We start from the raw sequence: 23,769 nt of genomic DNA, 5'->3' as shown, positions 1-23,769 counted from the left end.
GGTGAAGACCCTCTTGTATCTGTTCTGTTTCTTTCTTTCTGTCTTTCTTGCAAAATGTGCTCGAGAGCACCACCTATGTAACGAATATGGCCGCCACGGCCCGTAGGAATGTCGTAGAGAGATTGAACCAAAACTCAATCATTCGTGTCATCAAGACGGGCAGGAATGATCTTTGAGCGGCAACTCTTATCAGTGAGCTGATTTTGCCGTTGCTGAAGTGAGAAGGATGAGATTGGCAGTGAGGCGCTGCCTTATATACTATGTGAGACACATGGAATTGGTAGGCGCATCCTGATTGGCTGGCTACATACATGCAAATTTCAGTGAGCAATTGTGTGTATGTGATTGGAGGAGAGTATTACCCATAGAGTTCAGTAGAGGGTGGAGCCTGTGTGACATGGAGCAAATATCATGGCCACAGCCTCTAACAAGCCCACTTAAAATTGATCATAATGTAGTCTTTCTGATCATGCTCCATATCCAAGAGCGCCAGGTAAAATTACCAAAAGTGCAAGTGCTGAGTTTTTCTTTTACTCATGGAGTTATGATACTTCTCTTACTTTGACATTAGATACCAGCTATCAACAACTTCAGTCCAAAAGTTTCCCCTATAAAGATAATTCTTATGTGTGTTCATGTTATATGTGTGTATCTTTTCCCTCATCCTTCCAAGGCTGACTGCCAGCGATATCATGGAGCCCAACTTGACTTATGTGTACCCTCATACCCGAGTCCAGTCTCTAGTCAGCATTCTGCGTACCACTGTGTACCACGCCTTCCCTGTGGTCACTGAAAACCGACAGAATGAACGGGACTTCATGAAGGGCAACATCCTGGTCAGCAACAACATCCTCTTCAAGGTATGTCCTGTGCCATTTAACATTTTTAGCTGTTTAAGCTGAGTGTCATATCCAGAGGGAGAGCGAGGAGGGGCTCAGTGTCCCACCCAAGGATGTTTCATCACACAGGACTGACCTTATGGATTTCAAACATCTCTCTAATGATGTTTCCGTAATGACAACAATGTATACTGTACTGCTAAAGCATGAAGAAAAAAATGATGCCTGCTTATCTTCTAGCTATTGCCACATTTTATTTAAATCAGTTTCATTCCAAATATTTTCTTCTTTACTGTCTTTCTCTTTACTCTTTCCTTTTCCTGTAAAATTATATAGTTTTACTGTTCCCAGCACAACATTCACGATTTATATGTATGGGTGTATTTAGCGGTGTAAACAGTAGATGGAGGTAGAGGTCTGTGTGAAATGTCAGCAGTGGTGGGCCAAGTATGAAACCCCAGGTTTATTTAGGGCCCGAGCACTGACCAGCGTGAAGCCCTCTTGTATCCAAAGGAAGAATTATTATTGCCACCTAATGGCAAGAGGAAGTCAGCCCAATATGTCAAACATCATCTGATTCACATGAAATTTCAAGGTGTGGTCTACAGTTGATATACAGCAACATGATGTAATGGGTGATCTCTATCACCACATAGGGGACACAGGAAATGATATTTAACTCCTATGTGCAATGTTAGATAAGGGCCCGGTCCTGAACACATCTGCATGCCTGCAATAAAGGCCCTTCGTATTTCATGTGATTCTTTCTTTCTTTCTTTCTTTATTATTACGCCACTTCAACCCTAACTTTGACCCCCGAAACATGCTCAAAAACTCACCAAATTTGGCACGCACATCAGGACTGGTGAAAAATTTGATAAAATGTAAAAATTGACACCCAAAGTGCCAAAATGTGCTCTCTGGCGCTACCTATGTAACTAAAATAGCCGCCACAGCCCGTAGGAATGTTGTAGAGAGATCAAACCAAAACTGAATTATTTGTCTCATCCAGACCTACAAATCATACACTGACACCCCTGACCTAAATCCAACAAGAAGTCTGCAAGTAGCCTTTCAAAAGAAGACTTTGCCCCAATTTTGGCCCACAAACGAACGCTATCTCCTCCAAGGGCGCTAATGGTATTGGCTTCAAACTTAAATAGATGACTTATGACACCATGCTGAAAAAAAGTTGGTAAAAACTTTGTAATAACCTAAGTCTGATTTAACTCAAACTATAAGTCTGATTTTTAAAGTAAAATTTGGCCAAAGTCATGGGATTTATGAATAGATTTCACAAGAAGGGTACTCTAAAATTCTCCTCTCCAACTGCTCCTGGTCATGTGACTCCCTCAGTGCTGTGAAACATTCCACAATACACCCTCATTATAAAATCACAGGAGGAGCAAGAAAAGACTTTAAAACTCATGCCCGTGACAGAAGCCCTTCGACTGTGCCACAGCTCGCCGTGCGTGGAGGTGTGAGGGCCCGTTCATCGCTGCTTGCAGCTTTAATTAGGGCTTGAGCCCAAGGGCGAGGACCCTATTGTTAGGGACCGAGCCCAAAAGGCAGAGGAAAAACAATAGGGTCCTAGCCCACAGGGCGAGGACCCTATTGTTTTTCATGTGTTTGTTTGTTTCTTTCTTTCTTTATTATTATGGGAATTCGCATCTAAATTTGACCCCCTAAACATGCTCCAAAACTCACCAAATTTGGCACGCACATCAGGTCTGGTGAAAAATTTGAGAAAATGTAAAAATTAACCCCCAAAGTGCCAAAATGTGCTTGAGAGCACCACCTATGTCACTATTGTAATTCAAGGAATTAGGGCCTGGGCCCCCGAACAAACGCTATCTCCTCCGAGGGCATTAATGGTATCGGCTTCAAACTTTAATACATGACTCATGACACTGTGCTGAAAAAAAAGTTGTTAAAAACTTTGTAATAACTCGAACGGTTTGGATTTTATAAGCCCTGAAAGTTGCAGTGCCACATCACATCAAATGTGAAACAATGGGGGAGGCATGGACTTTGTGTCAAACAGAGGCTTCTGACGTCTAAACTATAACTCTGACCACTTTCAAACCTGTATCAATGGATTCGCCACAAAATTTCCTACCACAAAATATAATTTTTAATGTAAGATTTGGCCAAAGTCATGGGATTTATGAGGAGATTTCACAAGAAGAGTACTCTAACATTCTCCTCTCCAACTGAGAGGGAGAGAGAGAGAGAATAGGAGGGGGGAGATGGGTGTAGGGGGTTGAATGGAGCTCATTTTTGTAGGATACAGCAGAAAGGTCTATATACATACAGTACATTATATACCAACGTTGTATGAAGTTTGGTGTTATTATCATTTATTTTACAATAATTATAGGTCTTATATGTATAATTCAGTAGTGGGGATGACCCATGAGGGGAAGGGAAAAAATGGAGTGAGGGTGACACTTTAGTGATAAAGTGCTGTAGAAAAGTAAAATCAAAACTAAAATTTGTAGCTCTGTACTGCACTTTTTCCTTTATTAGGGCCCAAGCACGTAGTGGTTCGCTCACACTCTCCATTCAAATATATGAGTATTTTTCTGTGTCCAGTTGCAGTTACTTGTTGTCTCTACAAACCTGACAGTACACATTTCAATCAAACTTTGACCAGGTCATGTGGGTTAAAAGTCTTTACTTTTCTAAAAATAAACTTGATGAAAATTAAGAAATTAATTTATTTTACACACAAACTCATCAAGAGTTCTCAATTTACTAATTGAAATTCCAGTTAATGATCCCAAAACTCACATAATTTTGATGACACAGGTGTGAGCAAGACAGACATGTCTCACCCTGCAGAAAATTCTCATCCTCACACTATTGAGGTTTGATGCTTCGCCATGACAGAGGAAGTTGCTATAACTTTATTGTAAATGCTCCAGTCTGCACCAAACTTTACATGTTTGATAAGAGTCCTGGCCTGAACACGTCTACATGACAATATTCCATCAGTGATGCAAACTGTCTGAATAGCGCCCCCTACAAAATTTCACCGAAGCAGCACCAGAAGCGGGCAAAATAGTGGACAAAGGAAGTGATGTTTATCTCCTTCTAGTACTGTCTGAAAACAGCCCGGGTCTGAAGATATCTACATGCCTGTGACAGAAGCCCTTCGATTGCACCGCAGCCTGACGTGCACAGAGGCACGAGGGCCTGCAGCTTTAATTAGCTCTTTCTTCCATAGAGAGAATAACCTGTCTCATGTAACTTGTAACTCACACAGGTCACTATTTGTGGATTAAATGCCACTATTAATTGTGGATTAATCCGCCAATGAAAATAGTCCTCAAAAAATGCAGTATTTCTTCATATTTGAATAATGTGCTAAATACTACACTGACAAGCTTCAAATGAAAGTATATATTTATGAGATTTACATCTTCAATAGGAACCAGTGAGCTCAGAGATAAGAGCCACAGACAGAGTAGAGAAGTCAGAAAGTATTGAGAGACAGACACATTGCTGGTTTTGGTGTTTTCATGGAATTTGTAGACAGTAAAAAAATGACAGAGAAATACAGAGTTTAAACAGATCTAATATCTCTGGTTGCATCAGGTTATCGTGGACAATATTGCAAGTCAATGAGCAGAACTATTTTATAGCAATATTGGATTTACAGGATGCTTGAATCAGTGTTATTAAAATACTTTGATTTGTTAGGTACTTAATCCACTGGATGAGACAGAAATAGATATTCCTGTCTGGTAGTTTATCTATAAAACATTTATCAAATGAATTTCCTGAAAGTACACTGTATGATATTATTATTATTATTATTATTATTATTATTATTATTATTATTATTATTATGTATTGAAGTCACACAATGAAATTACTCATTTTCAAAAGTTATTCATACTGATTTTTGTATCAAATGCACACACACACGCACCTTCGAAGTGCAGAAGTATAAAAACAAATGTGTTAAGTAGTAAAAAAATTGTATATAAAAATGAATTGATATGCTGATGTTAATGAGATTTTCTTGATTATGTCAGTGGTCGGGTTCATGGTTGTGCTCTGTGCTTTTATACCCTGCACTGTGACATTTAGAAATCCAGCGTTGTGTCCCGTGCCGGGGAGCAACGAAGGCGCTGCCAATCCATGAAATCATACCCATCCAGTGAGCTGAGGAATGTTTGCGATGAACATAGCGCTGTTGTGGAGCCTGCTGAGGAGGGAGAAGACCTGCTGCAGCAGATGTTAGAGAGGAGGTAGGACAGACACACAGGTACACCAGAATTCACATGGAAACAAAGTAATGTACAAGATCAGATAAATAACTTTCAGTCATGAATCAACAAAGTATAAGTCAAAGTATACATATTAAACACCTAGACAGGTGTGGGGTTTACTGCTGACTGCTGTAATGGGGTCACACTAACATTAATAGTGACTTTTCGCATTTTACTGACCTAGTCAGGAAGGGACATAGTGAAGTTCATCCTTGTGAAACAGTCAGCGCTAGAGGGTTGGTGACATAGTGGCTACTCACAGGGCTAGTAGGCAATTTACAGTCACTGGCAAGCTAACTGCTATACTCCAGCTGAGCTGGGTTGCAGAAGGGAGAGAGAGATGCATTGATTTCACCTGAACAAGTAACCAAAATTCAACAAGTAAATGCTTCTTAGTCCAATGAAATGACCTTGGGTGCTGTTCTCAATGCATTCTAACAGTTGGCAGATACCAAATCATCCTCGTTTAATGTGATGGTGCTCCTCATAAATTGCTGTCTGTTGTTATTCATTTATTTATGTTATTTATATTTGTTATGGCTGTCATGTGCAGGCATGCTCCCTACCCCAACCTGTACCCAGATCAGTCTCCCAGTGAGGAGTGGACCATGGAGGAACGCTTCAGACCACTCACCTTCCATGGCCTCATCCTGCGCTCTCAGCTGGTCAACCTGCTCATCAGAGGAGTCTGCTATGCTGAGAACCAATCGGTCAGCCCCCCCAACACCACACCCCACCACCACACCCCACCACACACATACGTGCAGAGATCTTATGTACTGTAACTGTTTAGGTACATTTAACTGAATGTCTCCTCATGCCTTGCATCACAGAGTGCCACTCAGCCCAGATTGTCCTATGCAGAGATGACTGAAGATTACCCACGTTACCCTGACATCCATGACTTGGACCTTGCCTTGCTGAACCCCCGTATGATAGTGGTACAACCCATTCAGTCATACACTTATAGCATTACTGTACAAAGTAGAATAGGAATATCAACTTTAAATTCAAAAATGTTCTTGATTTGACAAAAAATCTGATGTTCCCGCTGTTTCCAGGATGTCACTCCCTACATGAACCCTTGTCCTTACACGGTGTCACCTAACACCCGCATCTCCCAGGTGTTTAACCTCTTCAGGACCATGGGCCTGCGACACCTACCGGTGGTCAACGCTGTTGGAGAAGTAAGTAGTCATCTGAATTAGAGTAATTCTATACCAAAATGATCAAGGTTTGGCTTCCTACAGGTTTTTCCAGTATGGGCTTAAAGGCTGATACCTAGTTCATTCAGTATTTTTATAACCATGACAAACCAGGGAAAACACAAATTAAGAACTTTATTATTATGTTTCAGTCTCGTGTGCAGTGGCTTCTGTTGTGTCTGATCAAACTCTTGTTCATTACTTGCAGATTGTTGGAATAATCACAAGACATAATTTAACCCAAGAGTTCCTTGTGGCCAAACTGCGACAGCACTACATCACTATTTGACCCGATGTCCTGCCGTCCTTCAAACCTGAATTCTGTTCCGCCTGGTCCTGAGCCTTTTCCTCTGTCCATTCCTAATAGCAAATAGGCATTCCCAAACAATACAAGATATGCACAACCATACTTTCTCTGTGGTACAGTAGGCAACACAGTTCTCCAGTAAGTGAAATCTCTGTTGTATTTCACTGGAGTGTTACATTTCAGTGTTGAGGAATTTTCAGCCTCTGATGATCCACTGGCTGTGATGGTTGTCTGGACTGTGGACACATAGATGTGTTAAAAGGATCTAAACTGACTTTATCAGGGTGGTCTGTATACAGAAAATCACAAAAAGTTTTTTCTAAATTCCCTAATAGATCCATATCCGGTAATTCATGAACACTTTAAGGGCAGTCAGACTGTGAGCAACATGGTAGATGGGTTGCTCAGTTCTCACTAAAGAAAGTTTAATGATTTTATAGCACTGAGCCTAAGCAGATATGTCTAGTCCTTTAGAAAACATTCAAAAAGTTCTGACACTGAAATATCTAGAAAAGTTAAGAAATATTTGTCAAAAAAGTCTCCTCTGTCACGATGAGTCTGTTGTGTCTATGTAGACGAGTTTGGCATCAGCCTGTTTTAGCAAGTAGCACAGTTTCAGAATTGACTAATAGATGATGTCTCACTGAAGTAAGATCAAAGACTGTGGTTGGACACTATGAGTGTCAGTGAACATTTTAAAACACACTTTCAAGCAGACTTTGTTCAGTGATTCAAATAGGTCAGGTGCTGTGCTCAAAGATTATTGCTGCCACACACAATTGACCAATCAGAGTTATGTAGGCAGTATTCAAAATGGAGAAGTAATTGTCCTACATAGCTAGCTACCTAGCTACAATCATGAAAATAGCTACAAAATGGCAACTTACAGAAAAAACAACATAATTCTCTATACACTACACTGCAATAGCTGTTCAATTTTTGTGAAATAGTTACAGCTTCAATGACTTGTTTGTAGTGTTGCTCACAGTTTGATTGCAGGGTTAGACTTAGTGTAGATCCTGGGGTACAAAAAGCTACCAAAGTGAAATATCACTTGTAAAGGTTTCCTTACTACCTTCATGACAAAATCTTTTAACCTTTTGATTATGCTTTATTATTGTTGTCACTGTAGCACTTTTATTTTTGATCATTTTCTGATTATTTTAATTGACTTTATTTGTAACTAGAATATATGCACTAAAAACAGGTCGGCATCCCTTCCGCCTGCTAATAAAATACACCTCAGTAGATCTTAGAGGAGTTTGCTTAGTGAACATGTCAGTTCATTCCAAGTTGGACATATAGTAACTTTTCAAACCACTTCAGCAGTCTGTAAATACATCAGCATTGTTTTGCACTCATGACATGTAGTAATGTTTTCACTGTCGTTCAGTCAGTTCAGTGTTAGAATTTGTCAGGGCTAAGGGGCCTTCATGAATGACAAGTCTTGGGTGATGTTGACCCAGGTTTTGTTATTAAATAAGAATTTTGAAGGCATTTTGAAGGCAAACAGCAAAAATCTAGTTTCAGTAAAATCAGTGTCTAAAATAGTTCATGTTAGTGCTCTGCTATTCATTTTTCAGCAAAATAGTACATTTCTGGTCCATTGTACAAGTACATCATTTTATTTTCATTCCTTAAAGGGAATCAAAATGTGACTCTGAGCAAAGGGAAGTAAAAGGAAGTGGAACTGTACTTTTATTGATCGATATAAAGTCCACTGTATGTCAGAGTGATAAATTATGAGCAACCTTGATGGAACATATATGAACATCAAACATTCCTTATTGTATCTTGTATCTGCTTTATGTTTATTATTTAAGAGATTATTTTTTATACAATTTTATTTTTATGATTTGCTGCTTGTGCTGTGAAAGGTTGTCATGCGATTGCATTTCTAAATGGACCAGGGCCCTCCTGGACAATATCATTGTTTATAGTCTTGGCATTGCTCACTTGTTATTTTAAAATCATAATTTTTATCTATTCTAATACTACATATGGCATAACAGGTGTCATTCAGAATATGAGATTAAGAGAAACAATAGGTAGTACATGTCCTACTGTGAAGCCAGACCTGAGGGACTGTTTGCCAAATACTTTGTTTGACATGCTTGTTTCTTATGTCATGGGTGGAGGTTTGAACAGCACCATGTGCTTGTTTAATAATTTGTAGTTTCTACAAAGGTAGAAAACTGGCACAAGGCAACAAAGCTGCAGCCATTGAACAAAAAAGCAGAGAGACCTCTGTCTTGTGCCTTTATTATTGTTCAAATAAAGGTCCTTCTGTTTTGTCAATCATACAAATAGTCTGCATCCTTTTTAAGACATCTGTGAGACTATACTCGAGCACAGAATTTCCTTTTTGTGCTAAAAAAGAGAGTGTTGAAAGGATGAATGCAGGTGGTGTAAAATAAATCTCCAGGTTCATTATGACGTCTATAAAGAGATACCTTGCATTTCTAATTTGGAACTGAGAAATGCGAGGTGGTGCTTCTTCTCTGACATCATTGCCCAAAAACAATAATGCATGTGCCTTGATTGATACTGTCAACAGGCTAACAAACCCTCCTGTGTCAGTAGCCCCTGAACCTCTGTCCACCAGAGCTTGCAATGAATTTGCCTCCTTCACAGAAAATATTCAGATAATTAGACAAGCACGAATTGCCTCCATATCTGGTACAGGGTATGTGTTTGTGTCCCTGTGTCCACTTTAAATCAGTTCAAGTAGTATGACACAATTTTATCCATTCAACCATAAAAACCTGGAGGACATTATACAACATCTGAAATTCTCCTGCTGCTGCCTTGATATTATGCCTACAGGCTTTTTAAAAATTGTTTCAAATTGCATGGCCTCAGATCTTCTATAAATTGTCAACACGTCTCTTCTCTCAGGTGTCTTTCCACAGGCCTTGAAAACTGCCGTCATCAAGCCACTCCTAAAAAAAGAACAGTCTAAACATTTCACTAATGAACAGTTATAGGCCCTCTTGTTCTTAAGTAAAATGATTTAAAAGCTGTTTGGCACTAAACAACTGTTTTGATGTCTTCCAGTCGGGTTTCCGACCACACCACAGCACTGAGACTGCTCTTGTTAAGGTCCTCAGTAACATCCACTTAAACACAGAATTTCAGTCTTAGTATTACTGGATCTCAGTGCTGCATTTGAAACAGTCAACCATAACATATTACTAGAGAGTAGTGGTGTAACGGAACATAGTTGATCCGTGATCCATATGGTTTGCCCCCACGGTTCAGCACACATGTGAACTGTGGATTAACTGCAAAATTTTATGTCTCATTGGAGACAAAGTAAACAAATTGCTGTAAGTACAAGTCATGGACAGACAGCATGTCGCTAAGGGATTTTGAAGAGCAATGACTAAACCTGCAGGTATGTTTTCATGCTGTTTAATGTGCTGCAGCTCAGCAGCTAATTAGCCATCTAGCTGCTAACTGACATTAGCGGTGCACTTTTCCCTGGTGAATGTTTGTTTGGTGGCTTGTTCAACAAGCTAAGCTGCAGAACAAGACATGCGTTCTTGTTTGTAAGTTATCATCAAGTTCTGATGATGTGGACACAGACTATTGTTTCCTTCATACTGTGTTTAAAGGAAGAAGGTATCATGTCTCATATTGTACTTAAATTTAACAATTGAGTATTGAACATTTTATAAATTTTAGATTTTATTTCAACATTGGACATGACATTGAATGTTGTTTTTCATTACTTAAAGTATTTTACAGAATAAATGGAAAGAAAAGTTTTATTTGTCTCTCTTTTTTTTTTTTTTGATATGACCTGAGCCATGAGTTTTGTGATCCGTTGCATCCCTACTAGACAGACTGAAAAACTGGGTGGGACTTTCTGGCACAGTACTAAACTGGTTTGAATGCTACTTAAAGGACAGGGACTACTATGTGTCTATAGATAATTAAACATCTGAGTGGACAAAAATTAGTTCCCCAAGGCTCCATTCTGGGGCCTCTCCTGTTCAACATCTACATGCCTCCGCTGGCTCAGATTATGGAAAACAACAAAATATGTTACCATAATTATTCAGACGACACACAAATTTACATAACCATATTACCAGGGGACAATGGTCCAATACAAGCACTGATTAAGTGCATTGAACAAATCAACGATTGGATGCACCAGAATTTTCTTCATTTAAACAAAGATAAAACTGAAGTAATTGTCTTTGGAGCTAAGGGAGAACAATTAAAAGACAGCACCCAGCTTCAATCAATAATGTTAAAAATCACAACCCAAGCCAGAAATCATGGACTCAGACCCAACAGTCACATTAAGAAAATTACAAAGTCAACCTACTATCACCTGAAGAATATATCAAGAAGTAAAGGACTTATATCTCAGCAGGATTTGGAAAAACTGCATGCATTTATCTTCAGTAGACTTGACTACTGTAACAGCGTCTTTACAGGGCTCGCTAAGAAATTGATCAGACAGCTGCAGCTGATTCAGACGCTGCTGCTCGAGTCCTCACTGAGACCAAAAAAGTGGATCATATAACTCCAGTTCTCAGATCTTTACACTGACTTCCTGTCTGTCAAAGAATTGACTTTAAAATACTACTGTTGGTTTATAAAGCACTGAATGGTTTAGGGCCAAAATACATTTCTGATCTGCTTCTATGTTATGAACCATCCAGACCTCTCAGGTCGTCTGGGACAGGTCTGCAACCTGTCCCCAGAGTCAAAACTAAACGTGGAGAAGCAGCGTTCAATTTTTATGCTCTACATATCTGGAACAAACTCCCAGAAAACTGCAGTTTTGCTGTTTTTTTAATCACAGCTGAAGACTTTTCTGTTTGCCACTGCCTTTTATTAAACCAATTTCGAGGGTTAATATCTTATTCTGCACTGTAACTTTTATTCTCCTATTTTATTCTCCTATTGTCTGATTCTATTTTAGCTTTTTTGTTTTTTTTTTAATTTAAATGTCTTTTTATATTGCCTTGTGTTGCTTTTATATTCTTCCTTGATGCCTTTCATGTCCTATGTAAAGCACTTTGAATTATCTTGTTGAAATGTGCTAAACAAATTGAAACAAACTTGAACAACAAACTTGCCTTGCCTTGACCACTGAACGCCTTAAAAGAGAATATACCAACCTTTGCTCGAGTGCCACTATCAGACTATATCAAAATCTAATTGGCAGAATTTTCAGCATGAACTTTGCTGAGCATGTTCACAGAAGGATGAACCCTCCTAGTTTTGTACACTCTTTGAACTTTCCAGTGCAACCCTCAGGAGGAAACCACATATCTAGTTTCACTACCAAAGAAAAGCTAAATTGTTAGTATGTTGTTCATTCCATTCAACACTGTTGCCAGTGGTGGAAGAAATATTCAGATCCTTAAGTAAAACTTAAGTAAAAGTACAGCAATGTAAAAATACTTAATTACAAGTAATAGTCCTGTATGAAAGATCTCACTCAAGTAAAAGCACATAAGTATTAGCATAAATGTAGTTAAAGTATTGCAGTAAAAGTAGTGGTTTGGTCCCTCTGACTGATATATTATTATATATGACATCATTAGATTATTAACACTGAAGCATCAGTGTGTAAGCAGCATGTTACTGTTGTAGCTGCCGGAGGTGGAGCTAGTTTGAACTACTTTATATACAGTTAACTAGTTTAGTCCATCGGTTCCCAACTTAGGGGTCCGGCCCCTCCAAAGGGTCATCAGATATATCTGAGGCATCGTGAGATGATTAATGGGAGAGGAAAGAAGAAAAAACAAAGTTCTGATACACAAATCTGTTTTCAGTTTTTTGGCTTTTTCTCTAATCTTCGGTGAAATATTGGATCATCTGATCATTTATTGATATGAAGTTTCACTATTTGGTGGAGCTGTTAGCAACTCGTAGACATCTGAAATGTGAGCCCGACTACACACTGCTTTTTGTAAGAGGTCAACAGTAAAAAGGTTGGAAACCACTGGTTTAATCTTTAACAATGTGTTGTATTTTAAAAGCTTGTTGTATTATCCATTGTGTCAAATCTTCATCTTAAAAGTAACTAAAGCTGTCAAATAAATGCAGTGGAGTAGAAAGTACAATATTGCCTTCTGAAATGTAGTGGAGTGGAAGTATAAAGTAGCATCAAATGGAAATACTCAAAGTACAAGTAAGTACAGTTCATGAGTAAATGTACTTACTTACTTTCCACCACTGACTGTTGCATTCTAGGGTGCATTGTAAGATTGCAGCTGCTAGCAGATCTTTAATCTTATTATGTACAGTTTTTAAAATGATTTTCCATCTATCCTGGGCTCAGCATCAGTTCCACCAATCTTTTTGGTTCACACTCATTCTAAAGTGACAACTTGCACATGACAGTTTCATAGTTACAAATGAATAGATGCATGTTCATGCAGGGACATCTACTTCGATAGATGCGAGCCTTTCTCTAAAGCCCTGTTCAGAGTTTTCCACATTAAGTCTGGCCTGGGAACATAGCTCAGTTAGTAATGCGGTCAGTCTGGTGCACAGTGGAAAGAAAACCTTCACTTGTCCTTATCACAAGGATCAGACTGTTAAGACCAACATCTCAGCAGCTCCCTTCAACACTGTTCTGTCCTGCCAGTCTCCCAAGATAATAAAACTTGGCGTGAACAATGGACTCAGGTCAGTTTAGGATGGTCTACCTCAGCAGCTGGCTGCTGTTAAAATGCTTCATTGGTGTATTACAAGAGTTTAATTGATAACTCCATAACTAACTCCATAATCTACATAATCCAACTGGACAGAGCAGTGTGACAGTTACTTTGTAATAACCCACTGTGACGTCTCCATCTTGTTGGCTGTCAAATGCATTCAGACAACAGTAGTTAATGGGTGAGTCACAGCCATGTTTCCTGCATGAATCACCTCTCTCCCAGCAGTCTATTTTTATTTGACAGCAAGTCGAAAGCAATGGGTGACATAGGTTTATATCCATCCATCTAGACACAGTTATCCTGGTCAGGTGAGGAGTCTATTCCAGCATGCTTTGTATGAGAGGCGTTTAAAACATATTTACATCATTTTGAAAAATGAACAAACAGCAAAAAATGTTGGCAACTTGCATCCAAGTTTAATTTTCTGCAGCTTTCTTTTGATTTTTTCCAATTTACTTTTGCCTTTTACTTTTGTACTTTGTTTTAATTTTTACTTTTTCTCTTGGGGATCTCATCTACCAGCACACAATTTGTTTATTCTTTTGAGGGTGACACTCTCAGATTACATCAGATGGAACAGATTGTATAATGGTTTGCTTTTCAAGCCCTTCAAAACAGACAGCAGGAGATGTACAGTACATGTGATCCCAATCCCAGTATACCAATACATGTGATGATAAGTAGATGATTAAAAGGGTACAACAATGATAAAAGCAGAAGTGACCCAACACAAACCAACTGAGATTATTAATATTTATTATGACACTGATTTTTTCATGCAGTGGTTTAAGACTGTTGGTGGGGAGAGATAATTAGCAGTTTTCATTTTTCAACAACAGTGAGCATGTACTGTAACCTTATGATCCAGGACTGAAAAAAACTTACTGAATTCTTCATATGAAAAAAGAGATTTTTATTTGATTTTGGTAGCAATCCACATGCAGTTATGTATTTAATTCATCTCCTTTGTGGTGTTAATGGAATGGGCAAACAGCCCATTTGTCACTTCAAACAGAAATACATACAAGAGATACACACAGCTGAACTGTCAGTAATGCAAAATCATACATATCCGATGTCTTTGGTTGTGTCTTCAGTTGGAGATAATAAAACAATAATCCAACATCTGTCCCAGGAAACTATCAGCCTAACCTGACGGAAAAATGACACAAACACAACAACAGAATAAGATTTGTTGTGAATAAATGGTCATGTAGCATCACTGAAATGTATTTATTCATATGTATTTCATGTTAACAGCCTTAAGAGGCTGCAGTGTTCATCATAGCCCACAGTTAGAGAGATCTCAGACAATACAAACAAGATACCACTGGTTTTGTTATTCTTATCAATACTGGATCTTTCAACACTAAGAGCCATGTTTGCTACTCTGTGAGGTTTTACATATAAGGTTTTTTCATTGTGGTGGGGCAGTCACACTGAGCACCGAGCAGTCAAGCCGCATTGGCAGGGTGTGAGTGTTTTTCCATATCAAAGCATGGCATGCTAAAAGAAGTATTGTACCTTGATGACATGTTGGAAGTGTGCTGTTTGCAGAAAAACTCTTGTCTGCAGCTCTTCATCTAACATCTCACTGTGGCTGTTTCTGCTTATACTATTGCTCCCTGCACTATTTATAATTAACGTGTTGTGTGGGACTGTTATTGTTGAAGAATAGCACCACTATTATACATCCATATTCAATATGGCTGAAAGTGATCAAGAAACAGTAAAATAAGGCAGCTATCTAAGTACAAACAAGAACGCAGCATAGAAACTAAACTTCAAACCACAGAGATTCAGTTAGAAGCTGCAAAAGTACTGAGAGCTGAACACAGAGAGACTTTAAAGATAGATTCACAGTTTTTCAAGTGTGTCTTAAAACAGCTTGACTTGACTTGACAACTTGAAAAATTGTGAACCCATCCTTTAAAAACAGCTTTCTCTATGGTCACTCGCACGGTAACATGCATTACTATTGGGCACAGTGGCGCTTTGCACTTAATGCTAATGTCAGTATTTAAGCATATTCATATAGTATATGCCTATTTCAGTCTCAGTTTGCATTATGTTGAGAATACATTACAAGTAAGGTATTAGTGCATTTTTATTATGCACAACAATTATACTTTTAATTATACTAATACTGTAAGTATATTTATAGGTTAGTGTGATATTTTTGTAGTCTAAAGTACCTAGCAATATCTGCCAAATACAATTGCAATATATTTAAATTTATCCAAAGTACAACTTTTAATACACTCACTACAAGTATCGAGTGATTTCAATATAAACATATAGTGCACTTATAATACTAATATAATTATAATAAGTGCGCTTAAAATGCTTTCAGAAAATATACAGTAATATACTTTTTTCTCATTTCCATAAATGAAATATTTTATATTTATGTATGAAATGTTAAAAATGGTATGTTCCAAGTATTTTTTTGACTTCAGAATATATTGGTAAAATTCTATAAGTTCAATGTCAGTATATTGGCAATATATTATAAGTTCAACAGTACGTCTGATGCTTTAAGTATATTTTAATACTAATGTACTACTTTGGAAGGCAACAGTACCCAAAAATACAAGGAAAACATACATTGTGTACATACATTGTGTACATACAGTGTATTTAAGCATTAAAGGACAGATTCACAATTTTTCAGAAGGAGTCCATATGAACACTGACAGGTTTTCCGCGCTGCAATCATTCCTTCAGTTCATACTGGCTATTAAAAGATTCCCTTCAAATGTGCTTTCAATGTAAGGGGCCAAAATCTACTGTGTGTCCACACAGTCTTTTGTGCAAAATGCATTTAAAAGTTTATCTGAAGCTTATAGAAGGAGAGGGAGGACTGTGGATTTTGATTCCCATTAGTTACATTGTAAGTACATTATGAAGGGATCTTCTAATGGTCAGTATGAACAGGAGGACTTATTACAGCAAGAAAAAACTATTTCAGTGTTCATTTGGGCACCTAACTGTTGTTTTAAGACTTTTAAGACTAAGGCAGCTTTCAGTATATTAAGTATAACTTGAGTGGTTTAAATTTAATATGACTGTAAGTAGTAATTTTAAATATTTAAAATGTATACTGAGGTTATACTAAATGTACTTTTAGGAAATATACAGAAGTATAGTTTTTTTTCCACTTGGGTAAGTACAGCCAGAGCTGCTCAGAGCTGCTAGCATGGCTGTAAACTCTAACTCTTGTTTCTTTACCCTCATGCTTTAGCATCCTTCATCCAAACTTCATCTTATTTCTTTCTGCCATTCTTACCTCTTCCATTGTTGCATCCCAGACCGCTGGCATTTCCTATTCGATCCATCCTGGCTCCAAAGCAGCCAGAGGCCCGTTTCCTGGCGGTCAGCAGCAAGTCCTGCAGGCGGCTCCTCTGACTCACGGCCCTGCTCTGGCCCTCAGCGGGTGGTTGAGATCTGTCTGATATCAAAGGTTCTTGGTCCAACTCCTGGTCCAGGCTCCATCCTCGGCTGGTCTGGCCACGCTCAGGTTCTTGGTTTGTTCCTGTGTAGTCAGCTTCAGAGGCCTCCTCCTGGGCTGCTTCAGCCACAGTCTCCTCAATGCGCTCCAGTAAAGACTAGTGTGGAGAGGTGAAGATGGGTTTTAAATAAATGATACTTTCCTTACAGTCATGACCCAAAGAAGTTACATTCTGCCAACATGTTTTAAGGAAACACATGCTGATTGGAAAACATAAGCTCCCTAGTCAGTCTGTAACTTGAGGTAGCCAAGACACTCTAATGCCTCAAGTGGTTATAACATTTTTGCTGTCACATTGCACAAAATGACGATATTGTGTATATATACACTCACCGGCCACTTCATTAGATGTACGAAGCTTATACATTTTCAGTCTTTGTTGACATTATCAGAAAGGTGATTGTACTGTTCTCATTATGTGGCAACACAATTTAACAGCAAGCCAAACTCCGTCCAATAAATGCATGAGAGTCAGGGATCATCTTAGTTTTGTCTTTAATAAGATGCCGTTGTAGATGCATTCATGAATCAAGAGTGAAACTGTAGAAAACACAACGAAATACAAAACGATTCAATACTGTTGGAGCTGGTGACACAGCAAGGTAGCTATGGCTTACTGCTGCATACTACATTAATTTTAACTAAACCAAAATGTATGAATTTCTGATATGAATGTTTAATAAATTATAATAATGCACTCGCACTTGACATACAATGTAGTTCACACAACAGCCTACATTCTATTTTAGCTTATATCAGCTCTACAACAGGCAAACACGTTAACTCTCAGCAATTACAGAATAATCTTACAAAGTTCACAAAATATCACCAAATGCGATTAGTATTTGAGATTACATAACACAGAAACTTACAAATGATACTTTCACAAGCTTAAACAAAGGGATGGCAGCAGATGAGATACATGTCTGCTCCTCAGTCTGCTTGAGAAGAAAAGGCTGCTTTCAGATCACATGAAAACTATTTCTTGTACAGACAGGTTACTTCCTGTTCAAACAAACCCACCACTAGGAGGTACTAAAACACTGCTAAAAGAACTCAAAAGCCTGGGGCAGAACAGTGATAATTCTACTTGATGTTTATTTTTGAGGTCGTAGTGGGTGGTGGTGATGTACTGGAGTGCATTATATTGAAAAGTGTTCCTTATATTTTGCCCCCCTCATGTAAGTTAATGCAGTGGACAAAATATTAGAAACATCATTCAATATAAGGCACCCTAGTACACCACCACCACCCACTACGACCTCAGTAATAAACATAAAATAGAACTATCACCTTTCTGACAATAAAAAAAACTGAAAATGTATAAGCTTCGTCAATGTAGAATTTATAGCAGAGCTGTTGTATTGGATTGCATTAGATTGTACAGGTGTTCTTAATAAAGTCCATGGTGAGTGGATATATCAGTGACCAATACGAACAGCAGTTTCATCACCTATCATAATGACCACAGTCTATTATGAAAGTACTATACATGCACAGGTGTTCCTAATAAAGTGGGCGGTGAGTGTATGGTGTTAATTATTACCACTGACTCAGTGGTAAAGGAATAGTTCAACACTTGTGGAAACATGCTTATTTGTTTTCTTTTTTAGAGTGAGATGTCTGTAAAACTACAAAGCTGGAATCAGGACATGGTTTAGCTCAGCATTAAGACTGGAAACCAAAATACACCTACCAATACCTCCACCATTTCCACCAATGCTTAACGAATAACATTCCTTCATTAAAGTAATTTTGTGAAATATTGCTCCAAGGGTTAGGGTTAGAAAATAAATATCAGTTTAATCCCTGTGCATTTAATTAAAACATCTGGAGCTGGAAATGTTTAGCCTAGCTTCTCCCAAACACTGGAGCAGAAGAAACTGCTATGAAAATACTGTTGTGCCAAGGGAGGTTGTGGGCGATCCACTTAGAGAACAGTATATGAGCACAGCCTTTTTCTCCCTACAGTTACACTGCAAACAAGATTTAACTGCCTCTCTAAAGCAGACATTCATTATCTAGCAACATATTTGAACTTTGTGGACAATCACAGTTAAGCACATAACATTTTTGACATAATTTTGATGTTGATTAAATAACACCAGTGAAACCTCATTGTCAAAAGTTTTCATAGGGACTCTTACTTTGGTAGAAAGTGTTTCTAAAGAAACCTGTTAACAGTGTGTTCTGTGAATTTTTCCAAAGTAACCAGGATTGTTTCCGGAAAGATTTTTAAAAATGTAATTTTAACTGCTCTGTGCAAAACAAATAAAAATACATTCACCACTATTATACTGGGGTGGAAAGAGAACTCTTAAAACAGCAAACTTCTGATTTAAGTGAAAAAGCTCTGATAAACCCAGTGTACACTTCCCATCTCAGCACCAAACAGACAGACACAGTTAGAGACTAAATGGTGGACATAATGGAGCATTTAGCAGCTAAAGAGACAAACATTTTTCTCAGGAGCTGGTGACCAAACTAGAGCTAAAAAGGACAATGACAATTAAGCACAAATAGAGTGAATGTTGGACTAACATTCATCACATTGCCAGAAACACAACTTCAAATAAATAATAATGTGGCTCTGTACCTGCTGGATGCTTAAATAATTAACTGTTTGCTAACATGTTGCCCATATCAACTTCACAGTGATTTCATTGCTGTTTTTACAGCTTGTTGCGCTGCCCCCAAGAGGCCGAAAGAATGGGTGAATGCAGGTAAAGTCAATTCCATGACCAGCCCAGTTTAGCATAAGACGACGCATCAAGGTGACAGTACCCTACCCCATGTCTATCCAGATGCAAAAATGAGGAATTCATAAGTTACAGACACAGATGTGGATGAACACAACAGCCCCACTCATCTTTGACATTGGAATACACTAAATTGTTATCTTACTCCCTATCTTTAATTCTCAATAAACCTGCCCTTCCTCAGAGCAGTCTTAAGACAAACAGGTGTGATGACTGGAGGGGTGAGATGGTCTCTTACCTTCAGCTGGGCCAGGTCACTGGTAGAGGAGGGCCTTCCCAGTACATGGCTGTTAACCAGTGCATGCTGACACAGCAGGGCCAGCAGGACCCATAGGACCGCAGTCCTCATGTTATCCTTCTGCTGCTGCTAGTGATACTATAGCCAGCACTGCAAGCTTTTATATACGTGCTAAAACACAATACACACACGCACATACACACACTTACCATGTAGCAGACAGTCAGTGTCAGTGGCTCATCATTTTGTAGATCGCCTCAAGTACATTCTGACACCTCTGCATGATAAGGCAGCTGGTCAGATGTACTTTTAAGTGGTGCTTGGTGGTGGGTGATGTGTGTGTGTGTGTGTGTGTGTGTGTGTCTGTGTGTGTGTCTGTGTCTGTGTGTGTTTGTACAGTATATGTGTCTGTGTATCATCACACTTACCAGCCAATGGTGGCATGACCTCAGGAGCCATCTCGGACCTCTGAGCTCAGTCGTGGTGTATATTGACAGGAATGCAGCATTCCCCATGCAAATACTCAACACTGTCTACACTCTTGAGCCTGATAAATACCATAGTAGGTTAAAACTAGGCTCTGCTGCTCCACGGATGAATGGAGGCATTCCCTCCAAAATAAGAGAAGGAAACAAAGACATGTAGTACTTTCATAATAGACTGTGGTCATTATGATAGGTGATGAAACTGAACTTTGTCTTGATCACTGATATATCCACTCACCACAGACTTTATTAAGAACACCTGTACAATCTAATGCAATCCAATACAACAGTTCTGCCATGAATTCTACTTTTATGAAACTTATACATTTTCAGTTTTTGTTGACATTGTCAGAAAGGTGATAATTCTACTTAATGTTTATTATGGAGTACTGGGGGTGGTGGTGTACTGGATAGCATTATAATAGAAAGTGTGTTCATTATAAAGCCACCCTCGTGTATATTAATGATGTGGACAAAATATTAAACATTAATAATAAACAAATATTAAACTATTAAACACTAGAATTTATAGCAGAGCTATTGTATTGGATTGCATTAGATTGCACAGGTATTCCTAATAAAGTGCTTGGTGACTGTATGCACAGTTATTTGAAAAAGCAGCAATAAGCACAGTATGAAATATATCTTATTCAATATATTTTATGAACAGAATCAGACATTTTCAGACAATTCCTTTATCTCTCAGTATTAGCCCAACCCAATTACAATTAACATTGGGTCTCCCTGGGCAATTGCTACACTTTTCCACTGCTTTATTCCCTGTATACAAAGTGCTACCTTTGATGATTCAGTTAAAATAGTCAATTTTGCCTATGATGGTTGAGATAGTGACATGAACAGACAAAATTAGCATATAGGAGGGAGTTGTTTGATCTTACTGTATGAGCTGGTGCAGTTGAAATAATCTCATTTTAATATTGTAAAAATTTAAGATGATTGTAGACTTTGGAAGAGGGGAAGGTGGATAACTAGCTCTTGAAATTGCCAGAAAACCACTTGAGAATGTGGCACAGTTTAAATTTCTTAGCACTATAATCTCACTGTGAACCTTAAATGTTTACAAAATCTTAATGTTGGCTCATCAGAGATGACACTTTTTAGGAAATTCAAATGAGGAGTTTCCAGGGAAACTATGGTTCAGTTTTTCACAGTTTCACAGATCAGTTGCCAAAAGTGTGCTAATTTTAATTTGGTAAGTTTGATTTGGTAACCTATTTCTTGACTATTGCTGAAACAAATGCATTAGAGAAAATAGTTAAGATTGCATCTAAAATTACTGGCTACTTCCTACATCTGTCATTCCCATTTAAAAAGTTCAGCTTTATGAATATTGTTTTTTATATTGTTGTTGGGGATGATTCATACTTTCTGAGAGGAGATACTAACAACTTAATTTCAAATATCAGGCATTCAGGACAAAGACTTGCTCTGAGGCTATTCCACTCTTCAACAGTAAAACTGGCACTTTAGGGAACATCTTAGATTCTTTGTATTTATTTATGGTATTTTATGTATTTTAATATATTTATTTATAAATTGGTTTAGTTTATGTTGTGTAGTGTAGTGGTGAATTTTGTCTTATTGCACTATGAGCTCACCAAGCCAGGTTCCTACTTTTGATGTGATGGCAATAAAGTTAACTCCACTCATTTTCCTTTTTACACATCAATCAATCAATAAACCAATCGATCAAATCAACTTTGAATTGACAATCTGCTATTTAACCATTACATTTCATTTGAATGTATGGATAGGATATGAATGGGAACATCAGAGCTTTCTGCTCTTGTAAAATGTACTAATTTGTCTCTTTGGAGTTTAGATGAAGCTTTAAATCTGTAAAAGTGCTCTAGACTGGAGGTTATCATAAACAGACTTTAACCTGGAGAAGACCTTGTTTGCAGTAAAGCCAAGGCATACAAGATAATATCATCTCCGTAAAATGGGTGTTGCAGAGTTCACTTGGAAAGTAATATTATTAATGTATAGAGTAAATGACAGAGGACCAATTATTGATCCTTCTGGGTGTTGGGCCTCATACTCCATGAGACAAAGGCAGGCCTGCATGCAAGTTCCAAAGCCTGATAGCCAGAAATGGCGCCCAGGAGACAAAGGGAGTCCATTTTGGACATGCACTGTTCTAACATGCACTGTTCAGTTCACACCTAGGTGCTAAACCGGAAACAGTCTCAACAAACAGTCTCTCATTGGCAGAGACACTCCAGTCCCGGTGACACAGTCCTGACGTCACTGCCCCTTAAAAAACTGAGGGCACCCAGAAAAACATGCACTCCATTGTGACTGAGCTGGGGGAAGCTTCGCTGCCTCCGTGAGCCAGTTTACTGAAGGAGGTAACCCCGTGCACGTGCTTTTCCCTCACTGACTGGAAGACTCCCCTCACTGGACAGGACGAGACGAGACTTCGCCCCGTGTTCAACCAAACACAATTACCGGATCCGAGAACCTCTGCTTCAACCAGCGCTCTCACTGCCTGCAGAAGGAAGATCCAGACCCGAAGACGGACTCAAACACACACCCTGCCCGCTTTCTGAAGCGACCAAGTAAGAGGTTTAAGTCTGGGCGGAGACATTCTTGTTGTGTGAATTGATGGACTGCCGAGCCCCTTTGTTTGAAGTTTGCTGCCTGTTTAGTTGTGTTCACCATGCTAGACTGTCTCCTGTTTGTCCTGCTCGGGACTACTGCTGTGTTTGTGCCACCGTGAGAGAGAAAGTAAGTTGCTTTGTCAATCAGAAACCAGACAACGTGCGGTACAGACTGCCGTCCTACGCGCGCTGGACAAAAGAACCACTTCTCTTCCCCTCACGGTCGCTTCCCTCCTCTTTCTTTCCACTCTTGTGACTAACCCACACACACACACACTCACACACATCTTTTTACATATCTGACGGTCAGATAATGTCAGATAAAGACCTACCCTGTCCGTCCTTATCTGCCATCTGACGTGCGTTTCACACGGTATTGGGTGAGTGCAAGACGCCGACCACCAGGCGGCGCCATCTTGCTATTGTCTTACCAAGACACCGCCATCTCTTCCGCCATTTGGTTCTCGTGTGATGTGACTTCCTCCCATAGTCATGTCCACGTCTAAACCAAGCCCCAAGGAACTGCGCCGGGCTGTGAAACCAATCTGACATAGTGGCCAAACCATGTAATTACAACATCAGGTGACGCTATTGGACCCAAAAGACTTTTTCCCCCAGACTTACATTGTGAAAGAAACGTCCGTAAATCAGTGGATACATTTTTTTGAGCATCACAACTCCCACGAAATGACTCGTCTCACTGTCAGAATTTGAGCCGTTCAGATCACATTTTGAAAGTGTAAAAGATTGAATTGTTTTATCCCCATTCAAGTTAGGGCTAAACCGGAAGTAGCCGGCTTGGCCAGCAAAAGTCACCAGTGCGCTTGCT

General features: G+C 38.8%; 2 protein-coding genes across 5 annotated transcripts in view; one reads left to right on the top strand and one right to left on the bottom strand.

The window, feature by feature from the left end:
• The window catches only part of clcn6 (chloride channel 6), a 34,373-nt gene extending 20,002 nt beyond the window's left edge, over positions 1-14,371 (top strand). The window contains exons 18-23 of one of the 2 annotated variants that reach the window (XR_010928592.1): positions 674-860; positions 4,938-5,098; positions 5,673-5,829; positions 5,953-6,049; positions 6,181-6,306; positions 6,533-14,371. Coding sequence is in view for 1 of the 2 variants with exons in the window: in XM_067591244.1 (XP_067447345.1) it covers positions 674-860; positions 4,938-5,098; positions 5,673-5,829; positions 5,953-6,060; positions 6,181-6,306; positions 6,533-6,613 (820 nt within the window). In the remaining variant the exon portion in view is untranslated. Of the gene's footprint in view, positions 1-673; positions 861-4,937; positions 5,099-5,672; positions 5,830-5,952; positions 6,061-6,180; positions 6,307-6,532 lie in introns of both variants that reach the window. The other variant, XM_067591244.1, reaches the window with a different exon arrangement.
• nppa (natriuretic peptide A) lies at positions 14,222-19,992 on the bottom strand. 3 transcript variants are annotated; one of them, XM_067591246.1, is made up of 3 exons: positions 19,832-19,992; positions 16,613-16,931; positions 14,222-14,475 (listed from the first exon to the last, which is right to left on the bottom strand). In XM_067591246.1, the coding sequence occupies exons 1-3, from the start codon at positions 19,940-19,942 to the stop codon at positions 14,471-14,473; spliced, it is 435 nt and encodes a 144-aa protein (XP_067447347.1). In that variant the 5' UTR covers positions 19,943-19,992; the 3' UTR covers positions 14,222-14,470. The 3 variants fall into 3 exon arrangements, with proteins under 3 accessions (XP_067447347.1, XP_067447348.1, XP_067447346.1); XM_067591247.1 differs by having other exon boundaries at positions 14,222-14,470; XM_067591245.1 differs by having other exon boundaries at positions 14,391-16,931.
• Between the last annotated feature and the right edge of the window lie 3,777 nt (positions 19,993-23,769).

The sequence above is a fragment of the Thunnus thynnus genome, chromosome 6 (assembly GCF_963924715.1).
Source record: "Thunnus thynnus chromosome 6, fThuThy2.1, whole genome shotgun sequence".
Lineage (NCBI taxonomy): Eukaryota > Metazoa > Chordata > Actinopteri > Scombriformes > Scombridae > Thunnus > Thunnus thynnus.
This window is presented reverse-complemented; position numbering and strand designations above follow the sequence as displayed.

Coding starts and splice junctions, on each gene's coding strand:
- nppa (XM_067591245.1), bottom strand. CDS start 19,942: ATGAGGACTGCGGTCCTATGGGTCCTGCTGGCCCTGCTGTGTCAGCAT. Junction 16,932..19,831: donor GTGACCTGGCCCAGCTGAAG/GTAAGAGACCAT, acceptor TCTCCACACTAG/TCTTTACTGGAGCGCATTGA.